The sequence below is a fragment of the Gracilinanus agilis genome, chromosome 2 (assembly GCF_016433145.1).
Source record: "Gracilinanus agilis isolate LMUSP501 chromosome 2, AgileGrace, whole genome shotgun sequence".
Classification (NCBI taxonomy): Eukaryota; Metazoa; Chordata; class Mammalia; order Didelphimorphia; family Didelphidae; genus Gracilinanus; species Gracilinanus agilis.
The window spans coordinates 219081212-219105433 of NC_058131.1; the positions used below are offsets into that span (position 1 = coordinate 219081212).

Sequence of the window (24222 nt, forward strand, 5' to 3'; positions counted from 1 at the left end):
TTTAATACTGGTATGAATTAGGGCAAATCAATGAATCTCTCTGGACCTCAATTTCCTAATCTAAGATCCCATTCAGCTCTCTGATTCAGTGATTCTCAGCAATAGTAAACATTAGAGTTACTAGATTCTGGTAGCTGCCACTACAATTAGGCATATCTTACTTATTTTAGTATCTCCCTTAGTGTCTAACATGGTGCCTTGTAAACAGCAGGCATTTCTTTGATCATTATTGAATTAAAAATTGCTGGTGCATTTAGTGGATACTCGAATACTGATAGATGATTTGTCATGCAGAAAGTCATCCCATTAAAAGAGAATTACTATCAACTCTCTGATTGTAATGAAGGTGACAGCTAAACTCACTGACTAGTAAAATGTGTCACACTAATTTAGAATCAGTGAGTGGCTGGGCCATAGGGCTATTGCCTGAATGCTTCTTAGTCACTAGAAGCACTGAGTGGCAACAATAATATTGAATGTAGTGAAGAGGGAGTTCAGGAAATGGGAAAATAATCATAAATTAGACTCCATAAGATTAATTCTCCTCTTTTTCTCTTTCTTATTTGGTAGCATTTTCTCTGGGTATATTACTACCTTTGGCATGGAGATGGGAATACTGTTCATATGCTGTGAAAAACTAGAAATAGGACAGAATAACTTTCCGTCTATAAGTGCTAAACACGAATATGGAGCTTACATTCAAATATGACACATGATCAAGCCATTTTGTATATTAGCCTTATAAGGATTTAATAAAACAACACCTGCATGATCATATCAGGGACTGAGAGTAAACATAATTAAAATAAGAGGTATTTGCAGAAGGAAATATTCACCTGCCCAAAGACTCAGCCTCATCCTATTGTGGAATCACTACATCAATAAGAAATTTCTTCTGGTGGCAAACTTAAAACCATGAGTTTCCAGATTCATGAATTTACCAGTTTTGGCTTATTCTAGAAATTTTGGTCCTCTCCCTACTTAACACCAAGTTTTGAGACCAGCAAAAGAAAAGAAAAAGAAAGCAAATAAGAAAGTCATGAATTTCCATACAGCCTATAAGTTAGCCTTTCCTAAGGGTAAAAGGTGACTGGAGAATCCTTGGACTGATAGCTTTTGGATCTCTGCCCAAGGACCTTCAGAAAAGCTTGTCAGTGTTTCTTGTTTGAGATAGTTGGGGAAACCACCCTTTCAGAGGTGCTTTGGATTCAATTCCGTGGCTGAGAGTTGAACTCTGTACAAATGTTTCGGATAATCTTGGGGACAGACTTGTAGAGGTCATCGAACTCATCTACAAAGAATGAGTGGTCCTTGGTAGGGTGAGTGGCGATCACTTCCAGTTCATCTTGCGCTGCCCAAGCGATTCCGATAGAATAGGTGATCACACCTGAGGGAAAAGAATTGAAAGGAGTTAACAGGACTCTTGTATGGAGTAGCCTCTGTAAGAATGGGATTTGTGCAAGGTGGAGGGGACAAAAGGATTTGGTTGCTGGCTCTTGTTATTATACCTCTATGGCTATCCTGTAGCTAAGTTCTCACTGTTGAGAATCAGCAATCCTTTAGAAGGCTCATAATTCCAGGACAGGGGCTGAAAATATCTTAACAGCAGAAACTATGTCTTCTCTAATGTTCCTTTCCACCCATCAATATTGTTTCGACTTATGTTGCTTTTAAACATTGTGAATTAACCAATCTTGTTGCTCTAACTGTAGATTAAGATGAAGATGATGGTGGTGGTGAATAGGAACCAGGGATATGAGTCGTTAAGTAATTTGGGGGGTTTAAATTCTATTTGGGGAAGGACAAATTTTTAGTAGTAGCAGCATAGGAGTGGAGAATTCTTGTGGTCAGACCTGCATAGCTAATCCATGTTTATTTAAGTGATATATTAAAGATATATTTGATACACAAAAGTAATGTATACATGTCTTTCTGTATTAACACATGCAAATAATTGTGTATATATACATACGTATGTATGTGTCCTTATATATATTTATATATATTTATACATAGACACGTACATATATATATACATATATACATACATACCACAGATTAGTTTATTGGGTATTTTGCCAATCAAAAATCCCTTTTTTTAGCCAAAAATGGTATTTTGAAAATACAAAGGATATCGGCAAATTAATACTTTGTAATCAAAATAGGTCAATTATTATTACTCATATCTTACATTCTATAACTTGGTGATATTATTTTCTTTAATAAAAACTTTGTTAGTAAAATAATATAATACATTAGATAACATTAGTTAATTAAATGGTCAAAAAATTCTAATTAAAAAGTTATTATGATTTAAGCTATTTTTAAGTTGCCAGCTTTTTCCCTTCTCCCTATTTCTCAGGTTCCCATCTCTAGGAAGAAGTATACTAATAACTCCTTCTCAATCCTTGAAAATATCCCGTAATATAGTAAGCTAGGAATAGGGAAATAATTGAGGTTCTGAGTCCTCTACATGCTCGCTTCTTCCCAGGGTCTATCTCTTCTTTCCTGGACCTGAAAAGGGTCTGGATCCACATGTACCAATTTTTATATCCTTGGGAGGTACCAAGAATTATTGCAAAGACATTCCTTCCCCTTTACAGCATGGAGGTCTGATGTGATTTCCCCTACTTAATGTGTTCTATCAGTTGTATATATACTACAGGGCTGGGACAATAAACCTTTGACTTCAAAAGCTGGTATAGTTACTTTAGGTGGCAGCAGTATCAGAACTCCCAGCAGCAGGAAAATCTAACTCATGACTATAACTTACAACTGGTCCCCTTTTTTTATGCCAAAGCATTTGACTGCTTTGGATCATTTGGGTCCATTTTAAGAAATGTGTTACAGAATTATAGTAAAATAGACTCAAGAGAAAGATAGCCCAGTGAAATGGAAAAAACCTTGGATTAGAAACCAGGAGCACGGACTGGTCCTTATTATGCTTTGGCATAGTAGGCCCTCAGTTATCTTAGCTGATCTAAGTTATGATTAGTTATCTTATCTTAGTACTCTATAATCTTAAAAAATCTCTTCCAGATTTAACATCCTATAATACCATGGATCTTGGCGTTGGAAGTAATGTGCTGCTGGTAAAGGTTTAACAATGAACTTTCCAGAAAAAAGAAATGCAAGACAGTTTTAACTTTAATCTACTTCATTACCACTTTCCCCTCACTTTCATAAGTTTAAACAATCAATAAAACAATAAATCAAGAATCAATTTGTAGTATTTGCTGATTTTTGGAGTGTAATTAGCCATAATGAAAATTTAACAATTGGCTTTCCTGAGATGTATGAACTGGCTCCAGAATGCCCACCTAATTTAAAAACTTCTTCTTCTATAAGAGGAGAAAGGAACAAATATTTATTGAGTGCCTACCGTCTTCCAGGTGCTACATTAAATAACTTGAAACTATTATCTCATTTATTATTTTTTTAAAAAATGCTTCCCTTCTCTCTTAGAATCAATATTAAATTCCAAAGCAGTTCCAAGGCAGTTCCAAGACAGAAGAAAGGTAAGGAAATTATGGTTAAATGACTTGCCCAGGATCTCATATCTAGGAAGTATCAGAGATCAAATTTGAACCCAGGATTCTTTGATATTGCTCTTCGATATTTTTATTGGTTAGAAAGAACCTTCTTATTTTGAGCCAAAATCTGCTTCCCTATAACTTCTACCCATTATGTCTAGTTCAGGCTTCTGGAACAAAACATTTCATTAAATTTTTTTGTACCAGTGTTCATTAGAGAGATACTGGGCTATAGTTTTCTTTCTCTGTTTTATCTCTTTCGAGTTTAGGGATCACTAATATTATATTTGTGTCATAAAAGGAATTTGGAAGGATTCTTTCTTCCTCTATTTTTCCAAATAGTTTGTGAAGTATTGGAGTTAATTGCTCTTTACATATTTGGTAGAATTCACTTGTGAATCCATCTGGCCATGGAGCCTTTTCCTTAGTGAATTGTTTGATTGTTCAATCTTTTTTTTTTTCTATGATAGGGTTAAGGTATTGTATTTTCTCTTTTATTATGCTGGTTGTTATATTTTTGAAATATTCCTCTACTTCACTTAGATGTCAGATTTATTGGCATATAGCTAGGCAAAATAACTCCTAATAATTGTTTTAATTTCTTCATTAGTTGTGATTTTACCTTTTTACATTTTTGATTCTGGTAATTTGGTTTACTTCTTTATTTTTAAATCAAATCAACCAATATCTGTTTTATTTTACTTTTCATGAACTAGCTCTTTGTCTTGTTTACTAGTCAAGAGGTTTTCTTATGGTTAATTTCAATAATTTCTCTTTGGATTTTTGGGATTTCCAGTTAGGTCCTTAATTGAGGATTTAAAATTTGTTCTTTTTCTTTTTTCTTTTTTTAGTTGCAGGCCCAATTCATTGATTTACTCTTTATTTTTTTGATGTAAACATTTGTAATTTCCCTAAGTACAGTTTTGGTTGCATCCCATAAATTTTGGTATGTTGTCTCTTCATTGTCATTTTCTTTAATGAAATTGTTGATTGTATATGAGATTTGTTTTTGGCTCATTCATTCTTTAGGATAAGAATATTTAGTTTCTAATTAAATTTTAGTCTTTCTGCAGCTGTTTGTTGAATATGTTTTTATTGCATTATGGTCTAAAAAGGATGCATTTAATATTTCTGCTTTTTTACGTTTGGTTATAAGGTTTTTATGCTTTATTATATAGTCAGTTTTTGTGAAGATGGCATATACTGTTGAGAAAGAAGTGTATTCCTTTCTATTTCCAGTTAGTTTTCTCCAGAGGTCTATCATATCAAACTTTTCTAAAATTCTATTTGGAAATTTTGTTGTGAGGAAGGTAGAAGAAACTTGGCATGTATAATAGGCCTGAGACAAAGATGCTTAGTAAGAAATTTAAAGAGTTGTCATGTTAAAGAAGACAAGAATAAGAAGACTGGTTTGTTATTCCTCTATAGAACAGAACCAAAACCAATGGATGGAAATGGAGGGAAAGCTCATCGTGCAAAGAAGAGCTCCTTAATAATCAAAGTTATCCATAAATGGAATAGACAACTTTGTGTTGGTGATGAGTTCAGCTCTTGCAGATAGTTGCCAGGGGAAAAAGAGGCACTTAGTTTCTCTGTTCCTTGTTCCCATAGCCTCTTCTCTGATAGCCCTTGAGTGATGAGCAAATGGGAAAGGCATAGTCTGGCTGCCCACTTGGAACCATCTTTTCTCTTCTCCTCCCCTCTCCTTCCTCCTCTTCCTCACCATCTTTTTCTTCCTTATCTTCTCCTTTGTGACCCAGGTCTGGTCACTGGTCTATCATAAGCTCCTGATTCAATATCCAAATCCTACTACAAACTGCCAGAGTTGGTCCAGCAGCCCTGAGCACTGGGTAACAAAGCAAAGGCAATTCGGTAGATGGAGCCCCTTCAACTCCTGGAATTCAGAACCCAAGGTTTCCCCCTTCACTATAATTCCAGAAGGGTTCTATAGCCTGTGCCCACTGGCCCAGCTGAATGTCATTGCTTTTCTCTAAGTCCTCTGTGAAGTTCAGTATCTGCTAAATTGCTAAATGCCCTACCATTCAGGGGAGAATAATCACTGACTTCCCCTCCAGCACTCAAGAAGGCTTCCCCCTCCCCCATCCAACTAATCCTAATGCCTTTATGAATTGGTTTATTAATAGCTTACAAATGTCTTCAGTTCACAAAGTACTTTCATATACCTTATCTCATTTGTGCCTTGAAATAGTTCTGGAAGCTAGGCAGGATAATATTATTATTCTGGCTCTGCTTAGAATACCTTGTGATCTTGAGCAAGTTGTTTAACCTCTTTAAGACTCAGTTTCCTTATCTGTAAAATGAGAGGGTTGGACTGATTGATCTTTAGGGTCCCTTCTAGTTCTAAATTTATGTGCTCCTTTTTATAGAGGAAGAAATGGGAGAAGAGCTGTTAACCTTTTAATAAATAGTAATAATGATGATGATGATAATAGTTTTAAAAAAACAACTTTAAGATTTACAAAGCCCTTAATAAATACTAACTCATTTTATCTTTCCAAAAACTCTAGGAGGAAGGTGCTGTTATTATTATAGATGAGGAACTGAGGCAGAGATTAAATGACTTATCTAGGATCACAGAGCCAGTGTCTGAGTTTGAACTTAATTTCATGTCTTTCTTACTCCACGTCCAGCATTATCTAGCTGCCTCAGGATAAGGGTGAGGGAGGGGAGTTAACATTTTTATAGAGCTTTAAGGTTTGCAAAGCACTTTATATGGATTAACATGTATTGATTTTCACAACAACACTGTGAGGTTGGTATTATTCACATTTTATAGAAGAGGAAACCGAACTAGAGAGAGATTAAGTAACCAGTTCTGAATTACACAGTGAAGGAGTGTCTGACACTGGATTTGTATTCAGGTCTTCTTGACGCCAAGTTCTTCATTCTGTCTATTGTCCAACCTAGCTGCCTAGGTTACATATCCACCAGTTGTTGCATAACTGGCAAATGGTAGAGTCAATAATCATCTGAATTACAAATTGAGGCCATCAATCTCTGTTTATGAGCTTAGCTCCAGTATCTTTATTCCCTGTTGTGCAAGGTGGACTTTCCCATTGTTCTTCACTACATACTCTCTCTCATTCCTGCCATCCTATCACACTGGTCCCTGATTCCAGAACTCCCCACTTCCAAGGCCCTTGTTCTCCCATCATCTCACTTTTCAAGAGCCACTATCACGTGGTCCCTCAACTTGCTTCCAAGCCTACACCCCAGCCCTCTTGTCACAGAGGAAAAGGGGCAGCAAAAACGGATTTCTGCAAGTTGTGTACCCATAGAAATGGCTTATCTGGCTATACTCTTGAAATGACCTTTTCCCACCTCCCCTACAAACCTGTCTGATGATAGCTTTCATTTTAGTGTTGATTCTGGCCAAGCAGAGGTCTGTACTTCTTTGTTTTCTTGGACCGAATCAGACATAGCCACAAAGCCTGCCTTCCAGAAGTTTCTAAATTAAAATAATAATATTCATGGGGCAGTTAGGTGGCTTAGTAGACTGAGGCCACGCCTGGAGTTGGGAAGACCTGGGTTCAAATCTGGCATTAGATACTTTCCAGTTGTATGACCTTGGTGTAAATCACTACCCTCGTTTGCCTTATAATTCTTCTGCCTTGGAACCAATATTTAGTATCAATTTTAAGACAGAAGGTAAGGGTTTAAGAAAAAACCCCAATATTTAGTGGTGTAGGAACAAGGGTTGGAAGGTGGTAATGAAGCCAGGAGAATACCAAAAGTAGGACATAGGAGACAGGGCTTCCAGGCCTGCAATTTTCACAAACTTCCTCTGTGATTTTGGATTTAGAGCCAGAGAAATAGTAATTATCATCTACAAGGGTTCTTAACATTTCTTTTGTGTTCCTTTGACAGTCTGGGAAAACCCATGGAAACCTTCTCAGAATAGTGTTTTTAAATGCATGAAGTAAAATGCATAGGATTACAAAGGAAACAAATTATATTGAAGTACAGTTATAAAATGGAGAAGGAAATAGCAAACCACTTTAGTGTCTTGGCCCAGAAAACCCCAAATTAGGTCATAAAGAATTAGAGATGACTGAAAAACAAAGAAAGTTATCAAAGTATTAAAAAGGAAAGTTATTTGATGACAGGTTAAGAATCCTGGATCCACAACCATTCCGGATGGCAATTTGGAACTATGCCCAAAGAGCGCTAAAAGACTGCCTGCCCTTTGATCCAGCCTTGCCATTGCTGGGTTTGTACCCCAAAGAGATCATAGATAAACAGACTTGTACAAAAATATTTATAGCTGTGCTCTTTGTGGTAGCAAAAAACTGGAAAAGGAGGGTATGTCCTTCAATTGGGGAATGGCTGAACAAATTATGGTATATGCTGGTGATGGAATACTATTGTGCTCAAAGGAATAATAAACTGGAGGAATTCCATGTGAACTGGAAAGACCTCCAGGAATTGATGCAGAGTGAAAGGAGCAGAACCAGGAGAACATTGTACACAGAGACCAATACACTGTGGTAAAATCGAATGTAATGGACTTCTGTACTAGCAACAATGCAATGATCCAGGACAATTCTGAGGGATTTATGGAAAAGAATGCTACCCACATTCAGAGGAAGAACTGTAGGAGTAGAAACACAGGAGAAAAACAACTGCCTGATCACATGAGTTGATGGGGATATGATTGGGGATATTGACTCTAAAGGAGCACCCTAGTGCAGATATCAATAATATGGAAATAGGTCTTGATCAATGACACATGTAAAACCCAGTGGAATTGTATGTCGGCTATGGGAGGGGGTGGATAGAACATGAATCCTGTAACCATGGAAAAATGTTCCAAATTAATTAATTAAATAAAAATTTCAAAACTTAAAAAAAAAAATAGAATCCTGGATCCAGTCTAATTCCCTTGTTTTACAAATGCGAAAGCAATTGCAGAGAGGTTAGACAATTTGCCCAAGTTCATACAGAATACTGGGATGGCATTCACTGCCCGTATACATTGACAGTGATGCTTACTGTTATAAGTATAACTGTGCTTAAGTTTGGGAACTTATCCTTTTCCCTGATAAGTGTGATAATGAGATTAAATCTACCTGGCCCATTCTCAAATCTAATCACCAAAAGTTTAAACAATTCCACTTAACTCACAAGTTGGGAGGTCTGTGACCCACATGTGCTAGAGTGAGTGACAAATCAGAATTTAATGACTGCCTCCTGGGCAGTCCTAAGAAAAGCATCTGTTGTAATTGGACACATAAACTAGGAGGAAGGCACAGGAAGTGATGCAAAAGAAGCCCCTTTAAAAGAAAATTTAGGGAGTTCAGCTTGGCTCTCTGATGGTTCATGTGTTGGATCTGAAGGACTTCTTCTTGTTCATTGCTTGGACATGAAGGAGCTCTGGCTGGGACCCTGAGACCTTGGTGAAACTGTTTTTAAATCTTTCCCTTAGAATATTACACGTGGTTAGTGAAGAAGGCTGACAACTACCTTAATTTCCCTGGAGGTACTAGCTTCCGAGAGGCTCTCTTGATTGGGAGAAGCCCTAGTGGCTAAACCCCTTGCTAAATGACTTTTAGGCTCTCCAACTGGGCCTCTGGAGCCCTGCTAGAGTAAAACCCAGACTTGAATACAAATCTAGTTGTTAGGTGTCTTACTCTACCCTCTTCTCATCTCTCTACTTCCACTCTCTCCTATATTTTGTAAATAAATTACTAAAACCATCTTAGGAATTGGTATTTATTCGGTTCCTTGGCGACCACACCTTTTAATATTAATATCAAACCAAAACCCACTTTTTTCCCTCTTACACAAGTACACTGAAGTTGACTCCAGCTCCTCATCTCACCTGTCCCACTCACTTTTAGCCTTGTAGAGGCCTGGATAATCGAGTCATTTCATGGAATATAGCATCCCCTTTGACTGGTACTTGCCTGATGTGTGCTAGAGACAATAGATAGCAACCCAGAGAATCCTCTTTTCCCTCTCTCACTCCCATGGCTTGTTTAGCAGCTCAGACATACAACAGTCAGTAGGGATAGGAATTGGACCTATGATTTCACTGGTAGATAATTCGCCAGTGAGGGAAGTCTTTCTACCAATTTGAGCTGCTACTTTTTCTGCAACTTATGGTCATCATACTAATAACAGCTAACATTTACATAATGCTTGGAGCAGTGAGGTGACACAGTGGATAGAGCACTGGGCCTGGATTCAGAAAGATTCATCTTCTTGAGTTCAAATCTGGCCTTAACCCTGTTTGCTTCAGTTTCCTCAACTGTAAAATGAGCTAGAGAAGGAAATTATATTTTTTCCAGTATCTGTCAAAAAGAAGAGTTGGACACAATGGAGAAATAACTGAACAACAAAATATAGTGTTTGCTATTTGCCAGGCACTGTGATAAGTACTTTACAATTATTATTGCATTTGATCCTTAGAGGATCGAAGAGGATCCATGACTATTTCCCCCATTTTAAATATGAAGAAACAGAGGCAAGCAAAAGTGAAGTGAATTGCCCTGGTTCATACAGTGAGTATGTATTTGGGGCTGGATTTGAACTCAGGTATTCTGGATTCTATCCACTACACCACCTACCTAGCTAGGAACTCTCAGAGAGATGCCCAGAGCACCAAGAGATTAAGTGACTTGCTCTAGATTTGGAGCTAGCTCTCTATCTATTGTATCATGGCTGCTTCTCACTATTTCATCAATAGAAGCATAAAAAAAACGTTTACCATTTTGGTGAGCAGCCATGGCTGGTACTCGTACATCATCATAAGACCTGCCATCGGTGATGAGAATCATTAGCTTTCTTTTGTTGGGCTTGGATTTTTTGAAGAGATGCTCTAAGGCATAGTTGATTGCAGCTCCAGTGCTGGTCCCACCACTCCAATAATTGACTCTCTTGATGGCATTCAAGATATCTTGCTTGGTGCTATACTTGTCAAATCCAAACTCCAACCGCTGCTCATAGGTGTATTGCACAGCCCCAATGCGTGTGTCTGTGTCTGAAATCTCAAACTCTTTGCTGAGGTTGGCAACAAACTGGAGGAGGGTGCGAAAGTTGCCTGTTCCCACACTGCTGGAGCCATCAATGACAAAGCCAATGTCAGCAGAGTTTAAACAGGTCTTGCTGCAGGCTAGGCGGTTGGTATCACACACCCGTTTTACTAGGGGCTGCACAATCTTATGGAGGCTGAACCAGCTTAGCACATTGAGGGAATAGAAGCCATTCCGTCTGCACACAGCCTGGAAAGACACACAGGGACGTTCATTACCTTAGACAATCATGAGAGGACAGATCTCCAATCTTCCATCTTTCTCTTCTATAATTTCTTTTTTCCTACAGGATTAGCCTCTTGCTTGCTGATGTCACCCCTTTCCCCTGTCTTATGAAGTCTCCACTCAATTCTCCCCTGGTTATCTACAGTAGTGCATGAGCAGTGATTCATCTGCCAAAGGTATCTCCCTACTTCCTCTAATCAAAATGACTAATCCCTCATCAATCTTTCCCAGCTGCCTTGAGCAAGTCCTTTCTACGGGGCAGTTTCACTATCTAACCCTTGGCTCAAAGTTCACCAATATGGGACTCTTTCTTTATACATGCAGATGAATATCCTGCCCTGTGTGAGGGACTGGGTGGAGTTGATGAGAGAAGTTGAGCTCCAGCCTTCACCTTTCCCCTTTGGGAGCCTTAAAGCTTCAAATCATCTTCAGGACTCTTCAAGTTGTTTTAGGTGCTTCTGGCTTCCTGCTTCAAGAGAGAAGGTGGAAGAGACCACTTCTGGTTGCTGAAGGAAAAGAATGTGGAAAAACATGAAAGCAGCAAGCAGTCTTCATCAATACCTTACCTCCAGCTTGCTATACTAGAGAGTATGTGGAGCTTTTCCCTTGAGTGAGATATGGAACTCTCATGGTTGAGCTGCATTATCTCAATGGAATTGGTATTTGGTGTAGAAAAGAGTCAACACTTGAATATAGAACTTGGGATTCCCTTTCCCCCTATGACAAAGAGATCAGAAGTTACATTGACCCCGATCATATTCTTCTAGACTAATATTATTTAATGGAGTAGATAAAGAAAATTCTAGTCTGGTTCTTCCACCTTCATCCAAAGGAGATTTTAATTTCTTCTAAGAGGGGAAACAGAAAGTTGGGGGCTGGAGGCTACTCTGCTCTCTTCAGAGAAAGGAGATTCCAAGGCAGAATTGCATCCCTTTCTCCTTAAATATTATTAGTCTATGGGGATATGATAGAATTCAATTTAACTTCTTTATAGACATATATTCCCAATTACATATACATATACTTTTCCCATTTATAATTTTTAATAATCATTTTCTGACATTTTGTGACCCATGTTCTCTCTCTTCCCCTTCTTCCCTCCTCCCTGAGATGGCACATAATATGATACAGGTTATATATGTGCTGTCATGCAATATATATTTCCATGCACGATCTACTTTCTGGTCTCTTTGTCTTATTGGGAGATGGGAAATTCAAAAATCTAAATCCAATTTCCCACCAAATATCAGTTCCTCGGGGAATATAAATGGCAAATAGCAAAGAAATTCATTCATCCAAATTGTAGCAAGACAGAAATCAGAGAATATAGACATTGGACAATATATGTCAGACAATGCAGAGTAAAGGAGCTCTCCACTGGGAGTGAGAAAACTCAATCTAGAGAGAGAGTTCTAGGTTTCACCTGAGGGTAAAATTCCACAAAGACTCTAGGATAGCAAGCTGGGGATAGGGACATGATGGAAATTGCTGGCTCTTCTCATGTTTTTTCCAGTTTTTTTTTTTTTTCAGAAAACAACTTGAAGCGGGGTTGACCTTTTCTATTTCCCTTTTTGAAGTGGGAAGCCAGAAGTACCTGAAGTGGCTTGCTGATGACTGAAGAGTCCTAAAGGAGAATGGTGAAAGCTAGAGCTTGGGTAGGGATTTCATCCTGACCAATATGTTACTAGAAATTTTGGGGTCCTTGAACTACATTTCCCATGAGGCTGCTGGCTTCCTGTTGTTACACAATGACATAGACAGAGGGATAAAACTGAGGGGCTGGCCTTTCACTTCCTCTTTTCTTCTTATCCACCATGGTGAGAGCTGGGAACAATGGGGCTTTTAAACTGACTAAGCTAGCATAACACATGGCTTTATTTTCTAGTGGCTCCTAATAAATCTTAAAAAAAAAACATATTTTTAAAGTTATCTTTTATATATTCATTTTATTTTTTATACCAATAAGGAAAGAATTCCATACTAATTGGCTTTAAGACAGGGTTACATCTTTATATAGGGAAGATTCTGCACAGGTTTTTTTTTTTCCTTGTGAGCATCAGGGAGATTATTTGCATGTAGTAGTTTGTTGTGGTAAAGTGTTACATAAATTCGAGCTATCAAGAATCATAGAGGATTGATATCTAAGAAACTAATTCTTCTGAAGGAACATTTCTTTCTGATCCATACGGTAGTCTGAGGGAAATTCAGCTGGCCTAAGGACTATTAATAATAACGTGGAATATATATTTCTTTGGGCATTGTTTGGCACTTAACCTGATATGCCATTTTTATTCATTGAGGAAGTTGTGTATTAGAGTAGAAAAAATACTAGCCATAGAGTTGGAAGATATGGTTCTGAATCCAAGTTCAGACACTAAATAGTTTTCTGATGGTGTATAAACCATTTAATCTAGTTGAACATCTGTTTTCTTTCCGTAAAAAGAGGACAACAGTATTTGAAATTTATGCCTCAGCACTAAACTACTGCTATGACCTCTTCACTGGCCTCAGTACCTCAGATCTCACCCCACTCTATTTTATCCTATACAGAGCTGCTAGTGATATTACAAAAGCACCATCAGACCATGTCACTTCCCCACTGGGTTCCTATTGCCTCTAGGAAAAAACATAAACTCTTCTGGCAGGCATTGTAAGCCCTTCATATTCTGGCTTCAGTTTTCCTTTTCAAGTTAATTTCATATTACTTCTCTTCAAATTCTCAACATGAAAGGCAAAATGGCCCATACACTGCTCTTTGTAGGTGATGCCCTGTCATCTTCATGTCTCTGCAGAGGCCAAGAATTGATTCCCTCCCTGTCTCCATCTCTTAGAATTCTTAGGTTCCTTTAAAGCTCAGCTCAAGTGTCATTTCCTTTTGTAGGGAGACTTTGGACTAGGCAATGGGGGTCTAAATGACTTGCCTAGGGTCAACAACTACAAAGTGTCTAAGGTCAGATTTGAACCCTGTACCTCCTGTCTCCAGGCTTGATACCCTATCCATTGAGTCACTTAACTATCCTTTGGGGCACTTGCTTTAAAAAAAAAAACAATGGGGTGGGGGCAGCTGAATAGCTCAGTGGATTGAGAGCCAGGCCTAGAAATAGGAGGTCCTGGGTTCAAATCTGATATCAGATACTTCCCAGCTGTGTGACTCTGGGCAACTCACTTAACCCCCATTTTCTAGCCCTTACTGCTCTTCTGCCTTGGAATTAATATAGTATTCTTTCTATCTATCTATCTATCTATCTATCTATCTATCTATCTATCTATCTATCTATCTATCTAATATGTATTAATACTACATATTGATTCCAAGGCAGAAGGTAAGAGTTAAAAACAAAAATCCATAGCTATTTTTACATTTATATTTCAAACTTCAAAATTCAACTCAATTAAATGAACTTTTTTTTTTAAACCATTGCCTTCTATCTTTTTTTTTTTTCTTTAAACCCTTACCTTCCATCTTGGAGTCAATACTGTGTATTGGCTAGGGTAGGCAATGGGGGTCAAGTGACTTGCCCAGAGTCACACAGCTGGGAAGTGTCTGAGGCCAGATTTGAACCTAGGACCTCCCGTCTCTAGGTCTGGCTCTCAATCCACTGAGCTACCCAGCTGCCCCCCCCATTGCCTTCTATCTTAGAACCTCTTAGCTACCCAGCTGCCCCCTAAATGAACATTTATTAAGAATTATCCTCCATGTTGCAAAATTGAGACATTAATGCATTGTTGGTAAAGTTGTGAATTGATCCAACCATTCTGGATGGCAATTTGGAACTATGCCCAAAGGGCTTTAAAAGACTGTCTGCCCTTTGATCCAGCCATATGACTGCTGGGTTTACATACCCCAGAGAGATAATAAGGAAAAAGACTTGTACAAAAATATTTATAGCTGTATTCTTTGTGGTGGCAAAAAATTGGAAAATGAGGGGATGCCCTTTGATTGGGGAATGGTTGAACAAATTGTGATATCTGTTGGTGATGGAATACTATTGTGATAAAAGGAATGATGAACTGGAGGAATTCCATGAGAACTGGAAAGACCTCCAGGAATTAATGCAGAGCAAAAGGAGCAGAACCAGGAGAACATTATATACAGAGACAGATACATCATGGCACAATCAAATATAATAGACTTCTCTACTAGCAGCAATTCAATGATCCAGGACAATTCTGAGGGACTTATGAGAATGAACACCATCCACGTTCAGAGAAAGAACTGTGGGAGTAGAAACACAGAAGAAAAACAACTGCTTGATCACATGGGTGATTGGGGATATGATTGGGAAATGTAGACTCTAAATGATCATCCTAATGCAAATATTAATGATATGGAAATAGGTCTTGATTGATGATACATGTAAAACCCAGTGGAATTGCTTGTTGGCTATTGGAGGGGGGAGGGAGTAGAGGAGGTAAAGAACATGAATTATGTAACCATGGAAAAATATTCTAAATTAATTAATTAAAAAAAAGAACCATTCCCCCCCAAAGCATGTATACATATATATATACACACAATGTACTTGGACTCACTTTTGCATGTATGAGTTCTTTCCCTTGAGAACACATTAAGTAGCACCCCCTAACACACACACCCCACACCTGAGGGCAGGATCGTTTGTTTTTGTCTTTCTATTCCTAACAACTAACATAGGGTCTGGCAATGTGGCAAGTGCTTAATAAATAATACTGATAGCTACTGCTTCAACACTTGCAACTTGCTTTACATGTTATCTCATTCGATCCTTCCAATAATTTGGGAGGTAGGGGCTGTGATTATCCGCATTTTGAATATGAGGAAATAGAGACTGAAAGACTTATTCAAGGTCACACAATTAGTAAGTACCTAAGGGAGGATTTGAACTCATTTTTCTACACTAAGTCCAACCCTTTGTCCACTGTGTCACTGTGTCACCTAGCTGCCCTGAATTGATTGATTAAATGACAAAAAGTTATATAAATCCAAACTGTAAATAATAATATAAAAAAATTAATGTACATATGTGTTTCTTTACCAGTGTGATTTTCACCCAAAGTGCATTTGTTCTTATGGATGTGACTTTCTTTAGACCCTGCTGCCCATTATTTGGAAGTCACCGAGTGCCCTGAGGTGGGTATCCCTCAGATAGGTTCTTGTTCTGTGTCTATATGTGGATGTTCCCCTTTGGCGTCCCTGCTCCATTCTATTCCAGCTAAGGAATATTTCTCTTTATTCTAAGTGTTTGTGAGTTGACTACTTTGTAGAAAGTCTGCAGTGCTAGTGTAGTTCCCTATAACTGCCTCTGAAGACTGTTTGCCATCAGAGACCCGTCTGGTCCAACATATGTGCCCCAGGAACCAAAGCAAAATACTAAGCCCCATTACACCTTCTGGAAGTTCACAAGTGCATCGGAAATTGAGAGTTATTTTTTTGACAAATACCTTGTCCACAAAGTTGGGTTCAATCACATTCTGCTTCTCATTTTCAACAGCACCTTCAATGGTGATGAAAAAAATGTTGATTCCAGATTCTCTGGCGAGTCTTGAAGCTTCCTCTACCTTATCTGTGGGCCAACCATCCACCATCACTATGGCCACATTGGGGGCTCCCCCTCTATTTCCATTGGCATTGGAAAAGAAGTTTTTGGTAACAAAAGAAAGTGCCCGCCCTGTAATAATAATAATAACAGTAATAATGATAATGATATACAGTGTTTGCTATGTGTTAGCTATCCTGCTAAGTGCTTTATCATTATTATCTCATGTAAGGAGATCTGTCTAAAGTGCTTTTATAAACAGTAATCAAAGAAGTTTGGCCCAGTGGATAGAGAGCTGGGTTTGTGGTCAAGAGTGCCCAGGTTTCAATTCCATCTCTGATGCTAACTGGCTGTATCACTCTGGGCAAGTTATTTCATCACTATATGCCCCAAACCACTCTCTAGGGGTTACTAAGTCAAAGTTGATTAGTGAGAGGCAGCGGAATTTCCCATGCTGACAACATCATAGACGCTCAATTGACATATCCAAGAAACTAGTTGAAACCTCACTAATTTGGAATTTATGTAGAAGTGGTGACATGAGAGTTTCTGTCAGAACTAAAGACTATTTGGAAAGTTGCTTCCCATCTTTAGGTCTCAGTCTGCTCATTAGTAAAATGAAAAGTTTGGACTAGCTCTCTGAAGTTCCCGCTAGCTGACATTCTATGATTCTAGGTACATTAAAGCCCAATTAACGAGGCTCCAACCAGCTGGGGAATCTTCCTCCTGGCCCTTAAATCAGAGGATGTAAATGGTAGCAGGATTCTGTGAGATGATTTAGCCTAGCTACCTCACCTAACGGATGAGGACCCTGAGGCTCTAAGAAACAAAAGAATTTGTCCAAAATCCCACAACTATTAGTGATAGGACAAGGCCCCAAATCCAAATCTTCCCGTCTTCATACTCTTCCAGTCTATCTCCTTTCTCCCAGCAGGTGTCCAAATGATTACAAATCTGGAATTACTGAAGTTATAGTGAACGAGATTTCCCTATAGTTGTAAAAATGTATTAGCACCAAAGTATTCAGCTGGTGCCTTCCTTGAAGGCTTCCTCAGAGTAAGATGTGTGGCCTAGAAGCAACCCAGGGCAGTAGGAAGAGGGATGAGATAGTGGATAAAATAGAAAAAGCATTGAGTTTGTTGGGGACAAACACTGCTAACCTTTTGAAACAATCAGAGACTAAAACACGCCCTTCCCCTGCCCTGCCATTCCAAATACTTTCTTCTCTTAAAGATTAGGGAAAGGGGGGAGGGAGAGACCAGGGGCTGCCTGGAGCCCTATAGAGTATACATTATAGTGACCCATATATTGTTCCATTGAAGTCTTGGTCAAATTTTAGTATTAAAGCAGTTATGCTTGGAATGTTGGGGGCAGGAAGGGAGTGATTTCTTTATGAATTACTTACTATTCCATTCTACCATCTGAGCATCCTCCTAACCTCCATCATCTCCTATTCTGAAGAACAGAAGGAAACCAAAGAGGAAAATCTCTTCCTGTTTCTGTGATAGAGAGTTACAATTACTCTAACCATCGACCACATACCCACATTGGAAAGCCCGCCTTTCTGGGGAATTTTCTCTATGGCTGCCTTCAGATCCCTGGAATTCGCATGAGTCTTGAGGTTAAATTCCATGGAAGGGTCGTCTCTGTGTTAGAATAAGAAATAAAACTTAGTAAGAAAATATGTTGCTACTAGAGAAACTGAATAGTGCCTTTGATGGAAAAGGGAAATGAGAAATTGTTTCAGAGTTATGAGCACACAGAGTAAGTGGCAGAAGCCACTTTAACCACCGGCAGTCGTCAAATTATGGTTTGGTTTAACAGGCATTCATGTAACTCTTATTTTGTATGATTCACGGTGGATTACTACGGTCACAATTCTTATAATACATCCTACTATTCAGTCAGACAAGCATTAAGTACCTACTAAGTTCAAGGCATTGAAGATACAAAGATAATGATGATGATACTCATCCTGGAAGTTTATGTCATCTCTGGCTATCTCACATTGGAAGTATACTCTGCGCCTGCAGTCCTTTCCTCTGATTGCTCAGTTCCTCTCACAATCTCCATTTTGAAGGAAAAATACTTAGATATTACTAATTACTAATACTAGATATTACTGGAAAATACTAGCCATGTTTTCATTCTTCTTGCTGTCCATTGCTGACCCTCTGGATGCTCTCCACCATACCTCCTCTGTCCTTTCCCCTAACCCCCATTCCTTTCAGCTTTCAGCTTCCTTTTATATATTATCTTCTCTCATTGGTAAGCTCATTGAGGGAAGGGACTATCTTTGTTTCTGCATATATTTATATTCTCATCCCTTAGCACAATATTTGGCTTACAATATGTGTTTAATGGCCACTTCTTGATTTAATTTGACTTTTTATAGTTTTCTATTCATTCTTTAAAAATTAAGTGCCTACTTTGTGATAGGTCTAGGAATTATAAAGTTATTGTTGGTTCTTTCTAAAGCATTCCATTGTTACATTCAATTTTACATTGATTAAACATTTCCTATATGCAAGGCATTGTGATAGGAAAGAACGAAGGACTTCCTGCCCTTATGAAAGTTACATTCTACTGTGAGAGGCTGAGGTGGGAAATTATATATATATATATGTATATGTATATGTATATATGTATATGTGTGTGTATGTGTGTGTGTTGAGAAATTTCTGTCTCCTCTGACTCTTTGAGACCCTGTTTGAGGTTTTCTTGGCAGCAATACTGGAGTGGTTAGCAATTTCCTTCTCCAGTTCATTTTCCAGATGAGGAACTGAGGCAAACGGGGTAAGCAGCTTGCCCATGTTTGCATAGCTAGTAAGTGTCTGAGGCCAGTTTTGAACTAAAAAAGAGGAGTCTTCCTGACTCCACAGCCAGCACTTCATCCACTGCACCCCCTAAATGCCTCATAAATAAGTACACATAAGGAAAAATGAGCTAAGAGAGAGTGTTGAAAATATGGAATCACAAAAGGCTTCTCAGGGGTTGGCACCTAAATTGATCTGGGAGGGAAGTTCAGGTTTCTGAGAAGCAGAGACAGAAACAGAAGAGTCTAAAAATCTGAGATTTGGAAGAGATCTCGCAGATCGCCTAGTTCAGACCACATCTAAATAGGAATCCCCTTTAAAACCTCCATTTCGAAATGCCTAGTGAGAGGCAACACCTGTCTTCTAGGATAGCTCATTCATCCTACATACCCATAGTTGTTATGAATTTTCCCCTTATATTACCCAAACCTAAACCTTCCTCTGTCTTTTCTTAGCTCTGTCTTTTGGAAATAAAGCAGAAGTCGAATCTCTCTATCCCCAGATATACCTTGATATAGCAATAGACAGCTGTCACCGCTCTTCTCCATTTTCCATTCTCCAGGCTACATGGTCACATTTCATAGTATCATAGATTCAAAACTTAAAGGCACCTCCGAGGTCATATAATCCAACCATTTTATAGATGAAAAAAAAAATGGAAGCCAGGACAATGAAGTGACTTTGTCCATGGTTACATAATAAATGGAAAAATTAGAATTTTAATGCATTCAAATCCAGCAATCTCTCCACTGTACAATACTGTTTCCCTATAATTGTCCTGTGAGATGCTACTCCTAAGACAGGCTGTCTTATATAAAGCTTTCACCAATTTTATAAGTGAATCTTCTTGATCTGTTATGATTCCACAAATCAGAGCAGTTTAGGGATGCTGAAAAGGATCAGATGCTTTACAGGGAGTGGGTAGGGTCTTCCTCAGGTGCATCTGCTTGGTTCCCCAACTCCTATAAATGATCATCCTATGGCATCATCTTGGTTCCTGGCTATCTCTTAGCCACCTTCCTCTGAATGCTCTCCAGCTTGTCAATGTCCTTCCAAAATTATGGCTCGCAGACCTTGGTTACAACACTGTATTCTAGCCAGAGCAGAGCACCTGAATACATGAAAAGGCATTTGTCAGATGCTCACTTTGAGCAAAGCACTGTGCTAAGAGATAGAGATAGAAAAAAAAAAACACAGATAGTTCCTTCCCACAAGGAGTTAACATTCTTTTTTTTAAAAACCCTTATCTTTATTTATCTTTAAAACCCTTATCTTTATTTATCTTTAAAACCCTTACCTTCCACTCTAGAATCAATACTGTGTATTGGTTCTAAGGCAGAAGAGTGGTAAGGGCTAGGCAATGGGGGTCAAGTGACTTGCCCAGGATCACACAGCTGAGATATGTCTGAGGCCAGATTTGAACCTAGGACATCCTGTCTCTAGGTCTGGCTCTCAATCCATTGAGCCACCCAGCTGCCCCCTAAACCCTTATCTTTAGACTTAGAATGAATATATGTATCAATTCCAAGCTAGGGCTAGGCAAATGGAGTTAAGTGATTTGCTCAGGTCACACAGCAAGGAAGTGGCTGAGGTCACATTTGAACCTCCCAATTGTAGGCCTAGTACTCTATCCACTGTTACCTAGCTGCCCCTTAGGGGCTCACTGTAATAGGAGAAGATGAGAATATAGAAAGTTTCAGCATCAGAGCACATGGAAAGGCTCAGTAGTCCTTAAGGTGTTGTCAGCAAAGCGCATGACAAATCCTCTTCTTTCGTGTCATTTCTGTTGACAAAACCATATTCATTTCTAACGGGAACTAGAGGGCAGTGTCAAGACCCTTGGCAGAGAGAACTTTCTTTTCTGGGTTTTCAGTAGTTTATCTAAGGATTATATCCATGGAAACAGGTAAGAACACTCCACTTTTGGAACATCCCTTTATAGAGACTGCTGGGGCGAGAGGTCAGAGATGAATGGGCTGCAGGTACTTTTGTCTTCAGTTTCTTCCTGTTCTCAGTGGTTTCTGGGGATGTGAGGGAATTCCTTTGACTGAGGTTGGGAGAGAGAAGTTATGAGGTGCACTTGAGAGTGCCCTGGGTTGCTCAGTGAAAAGGCAGCCATGAAAAAGTGTAGACAAGGAGATTTGTGACGGATACACAAAGGGACCATGTGACCACATGAGAACTGACCTTGCACTGGAGGACAATGATGAGCAGGAAACTGTTAAGGTGACTGTAGCATAGCACACCGAGACAAGGACCATTTGTGAGGACAGTTATTTCAGCAGAGACAATGGGTGTCTATTGCTGAGGATCTTCATTCTAGCCCATAGAAAAAAGTTTTGTCCTTTCCCATTTGCTTCTTATTCAACTCCTGGGCAGACGTCCTGCTAGTCCCATTTAGCGACTGATTAAGGTGTTGGGGGTCTTATATCTATATTTTGCTTTAGTTCCTTTGTTTTTAAACCATGGTTAAGTATGTGTACTTGGATATAGCATTATGGGATGGCTAATTAGAAAACCTGAAAGGGACTGAAATTTTACTGTTTTGCCAATATCTGCTAGTTAAGGATTTGCATTCAAAGGGAAAGAGTGAATTTATTGATTATTTGAACAATTTCTCATTGCCTTCCCTGGAATGATTCCCTTAGGATCAAAGGGAATCAATCATTGCTTCAGTCAGTGGTTGGGATGAAATGGACAGAATTCCTCTGGCTGCTCTGCTGAATCTGAAAGGAAATTATACCCCTAGAAGGGAGTAGTTGGAGAGAAGAAAGTCATGTCCCTAGAGAGGAGTGTGAATCCAGGGAAACTCTGCTTTTAGAAAAGTGGAGAAATAAAGTGACTGATAGTTCTTCATACCTGTTTACCAGCCAGCCCATCTACCCAGCCATTATCTTACTTGTTAGGTATGTAAAGGATTATGTTAAGGCTCAGGAGAGTTTTCTAGGAGTAGAAGAGAAAGGATGATTGACACTTTACAGCGAATGCCATTTTACGATGATTGACACCTTTCCTCACTATTGGCATTCAGTGGTAATAGGAAAAGGGAATGAAAAGTTTCTAAAAAAAAAAAATCTCCCTTGAGATCACCTTAAACATACAGTTTCCAGAAAGGCTACTAATAACTAGAAACTCAAGCTAAATGGTCATAAAGGGAATTGACATGATGACGCACAGAGTATGTGTTATGTTTGTTTTACTGCATGAGTTGGCTACTTCAAACACAAGATCATTCTCTGATAGGAAGGAAGGTAAAAATTTGTATGCATTGCTCTCTCTATTCTATAGCTTATTAGGGACAATAAAGTATTGGAGTCGTGGAAAATCCAAGTTAGAAGGGAATTTAAAGATTGTTTAAGAAACCTTTTCATTTTACAGATGAAGTCAGGCTGATAATGTAAAGAGTGCAGGACTTGAGCAAAAATTCCACGCCATCCCTATTAATACCTACACAACCTGACCAGAGCACCTAACCTCTTTGGGCCTCAATTTCCACATCAGCAAAGTGAGAGAGTTGGAGTGCTTAGGTTGACTCTAAGGTCATTTCTAGCTTTATATGTATTGAAGAATGAAGGAAGGCATTAAGAGATGATACTTATTAATTTTTAAATAATGCAAGCAACAGCTAAAACATAGGAAACCATAAAAAGTCAAAATAATTGAATATAATCTCAAAGTTAAAAAGTACTTTAGAAATAATTTTAATCAGACCAATCATTGGAAAAATGAAGGAGCTGAAACCCAGAGAGATGAGTTTAATTTTCTCTAAGGTCATACAACTAGCTAGGGATTAAAAGAAATTAAGAATCTAGGTAGCACAGAGTGCCAGGTGTGGAGTCAGGAAGTTTTCCCGAGTTTGAATTTGGCCATAAACACTTAATAGCTGAACTAGACCATCTATCTCTTAGGCCAGTGTTCTTTTTACTAACCCAAGTTGTCATTCACAAAATAGAACTCTGAATTGATGAAATTAAATAGAGAGAAAAGTTCTACAATTATTTTCAGTTAGAACCAATTGAACAACTATAGAATTGAGATCATCTCGCTGGGCTGTGATTGTGAGCTCCTCGAGATTAAGGATTGTCATTTACCTTTCTTTGTATGCCCAGAATTTAGCACAGGGCTTGCACTCATTAGGTGCTTAATAAATGTTTAATGTTTGACTTGACTATTGCATTGTATATAATGCTTGCTACTTTTATAATATTAAAGAAGACTCATCTATGCTTATATTTTGTATTTTTTAGCATAAATATTTTTTGTCAAAGGCTTTTTTCTGCATTTATTGAGAAAATGTGATTTTGGGATGTTTTGTTTTTAATATATTGATAATTTTCCTGATGTTAAATCTTCCTTGCATACTTGTAAAAATCCAATATGCTCATAATGAATGAGTTCTTGGATAAATTGCTATAGTCTGTTTGACAGGATTTTACTGAGCATTTTTGAATTGGTGTTTATTTGTTTTATTAGTCTATGGATCTTCTTTGCTTTAGCTTTTCCTGGTTTAGATATTAGGAATCTTTGAGCTTTATAAAAAGACTTTGGTTGATTATTTACTTTCTTAGTTTTGAGGAACAATTTATGCAATATTGATGTTAGTTGTTTAAAAATTTGGTAGAATTTTCATTTAAACCCATCAGGATGAAGAGATTGTTTTCCTTTGGTAGCTCCTTCAATTTCTTTTTCTGAGATTGTATAATTAAAGATCTCTAGTTGGTGTTCTGTCAGAGTATTTTATATTTTTCAAGAAAACCCTTTTTTTCTATGTTTAGTTTTGATAGCATATAGAGGAAAAAATAATTTTTATTTTTTTTTTAGATTTCCTGTGATTTTGCCTTGTTCATTATTTTTTTATTTATCTGCCCTTTTCTTTTTAATCATATAATTTAAATTTTATTAATTTTGTTCATTTCAGAAAATAAGCTTTCACTTTTGTTTATCAGTTCCATAGTCCTTATGGCTTCTAATTTATTTATTTATCCTCTAATTTTTAAGATTTCCCATTTTCTGTTCATTTGTGGTTTATTTGGGGGCTTCTAATTTTTTTCTATTACAGTTCATTAATCTCTATTTC

At 38.1% G+C, this 24222-nt stretch overlaps 1 protein-coding gene across 1 annotated transcript in view; it reads right to left on the reverse strand.

Annotated features, from left to right (window-relative positions):
- Positions 1–1162: 1162 nt before the first annotated feature.
- The window catches only part of VIT (vitrin), a gene marked incomplete at its 5' end in the record, with an annotated part of 181055 nt that continues 157995 nt past the window's right edge, over positions 1163–24222 (reverse strand). Inside the window, 4 exon segments of the mRNA XM_044659586.1 lie at positions 1163–1387; positions 10264–10777; positions 16235–16461; positions 17872–17975. Of these exon segments, the coding sequence (XP_044515521.1) occupies positions 1209–1387; positions 10264–10777; positions 16235–16461; positions 17872–17975 (1024 nt within the window).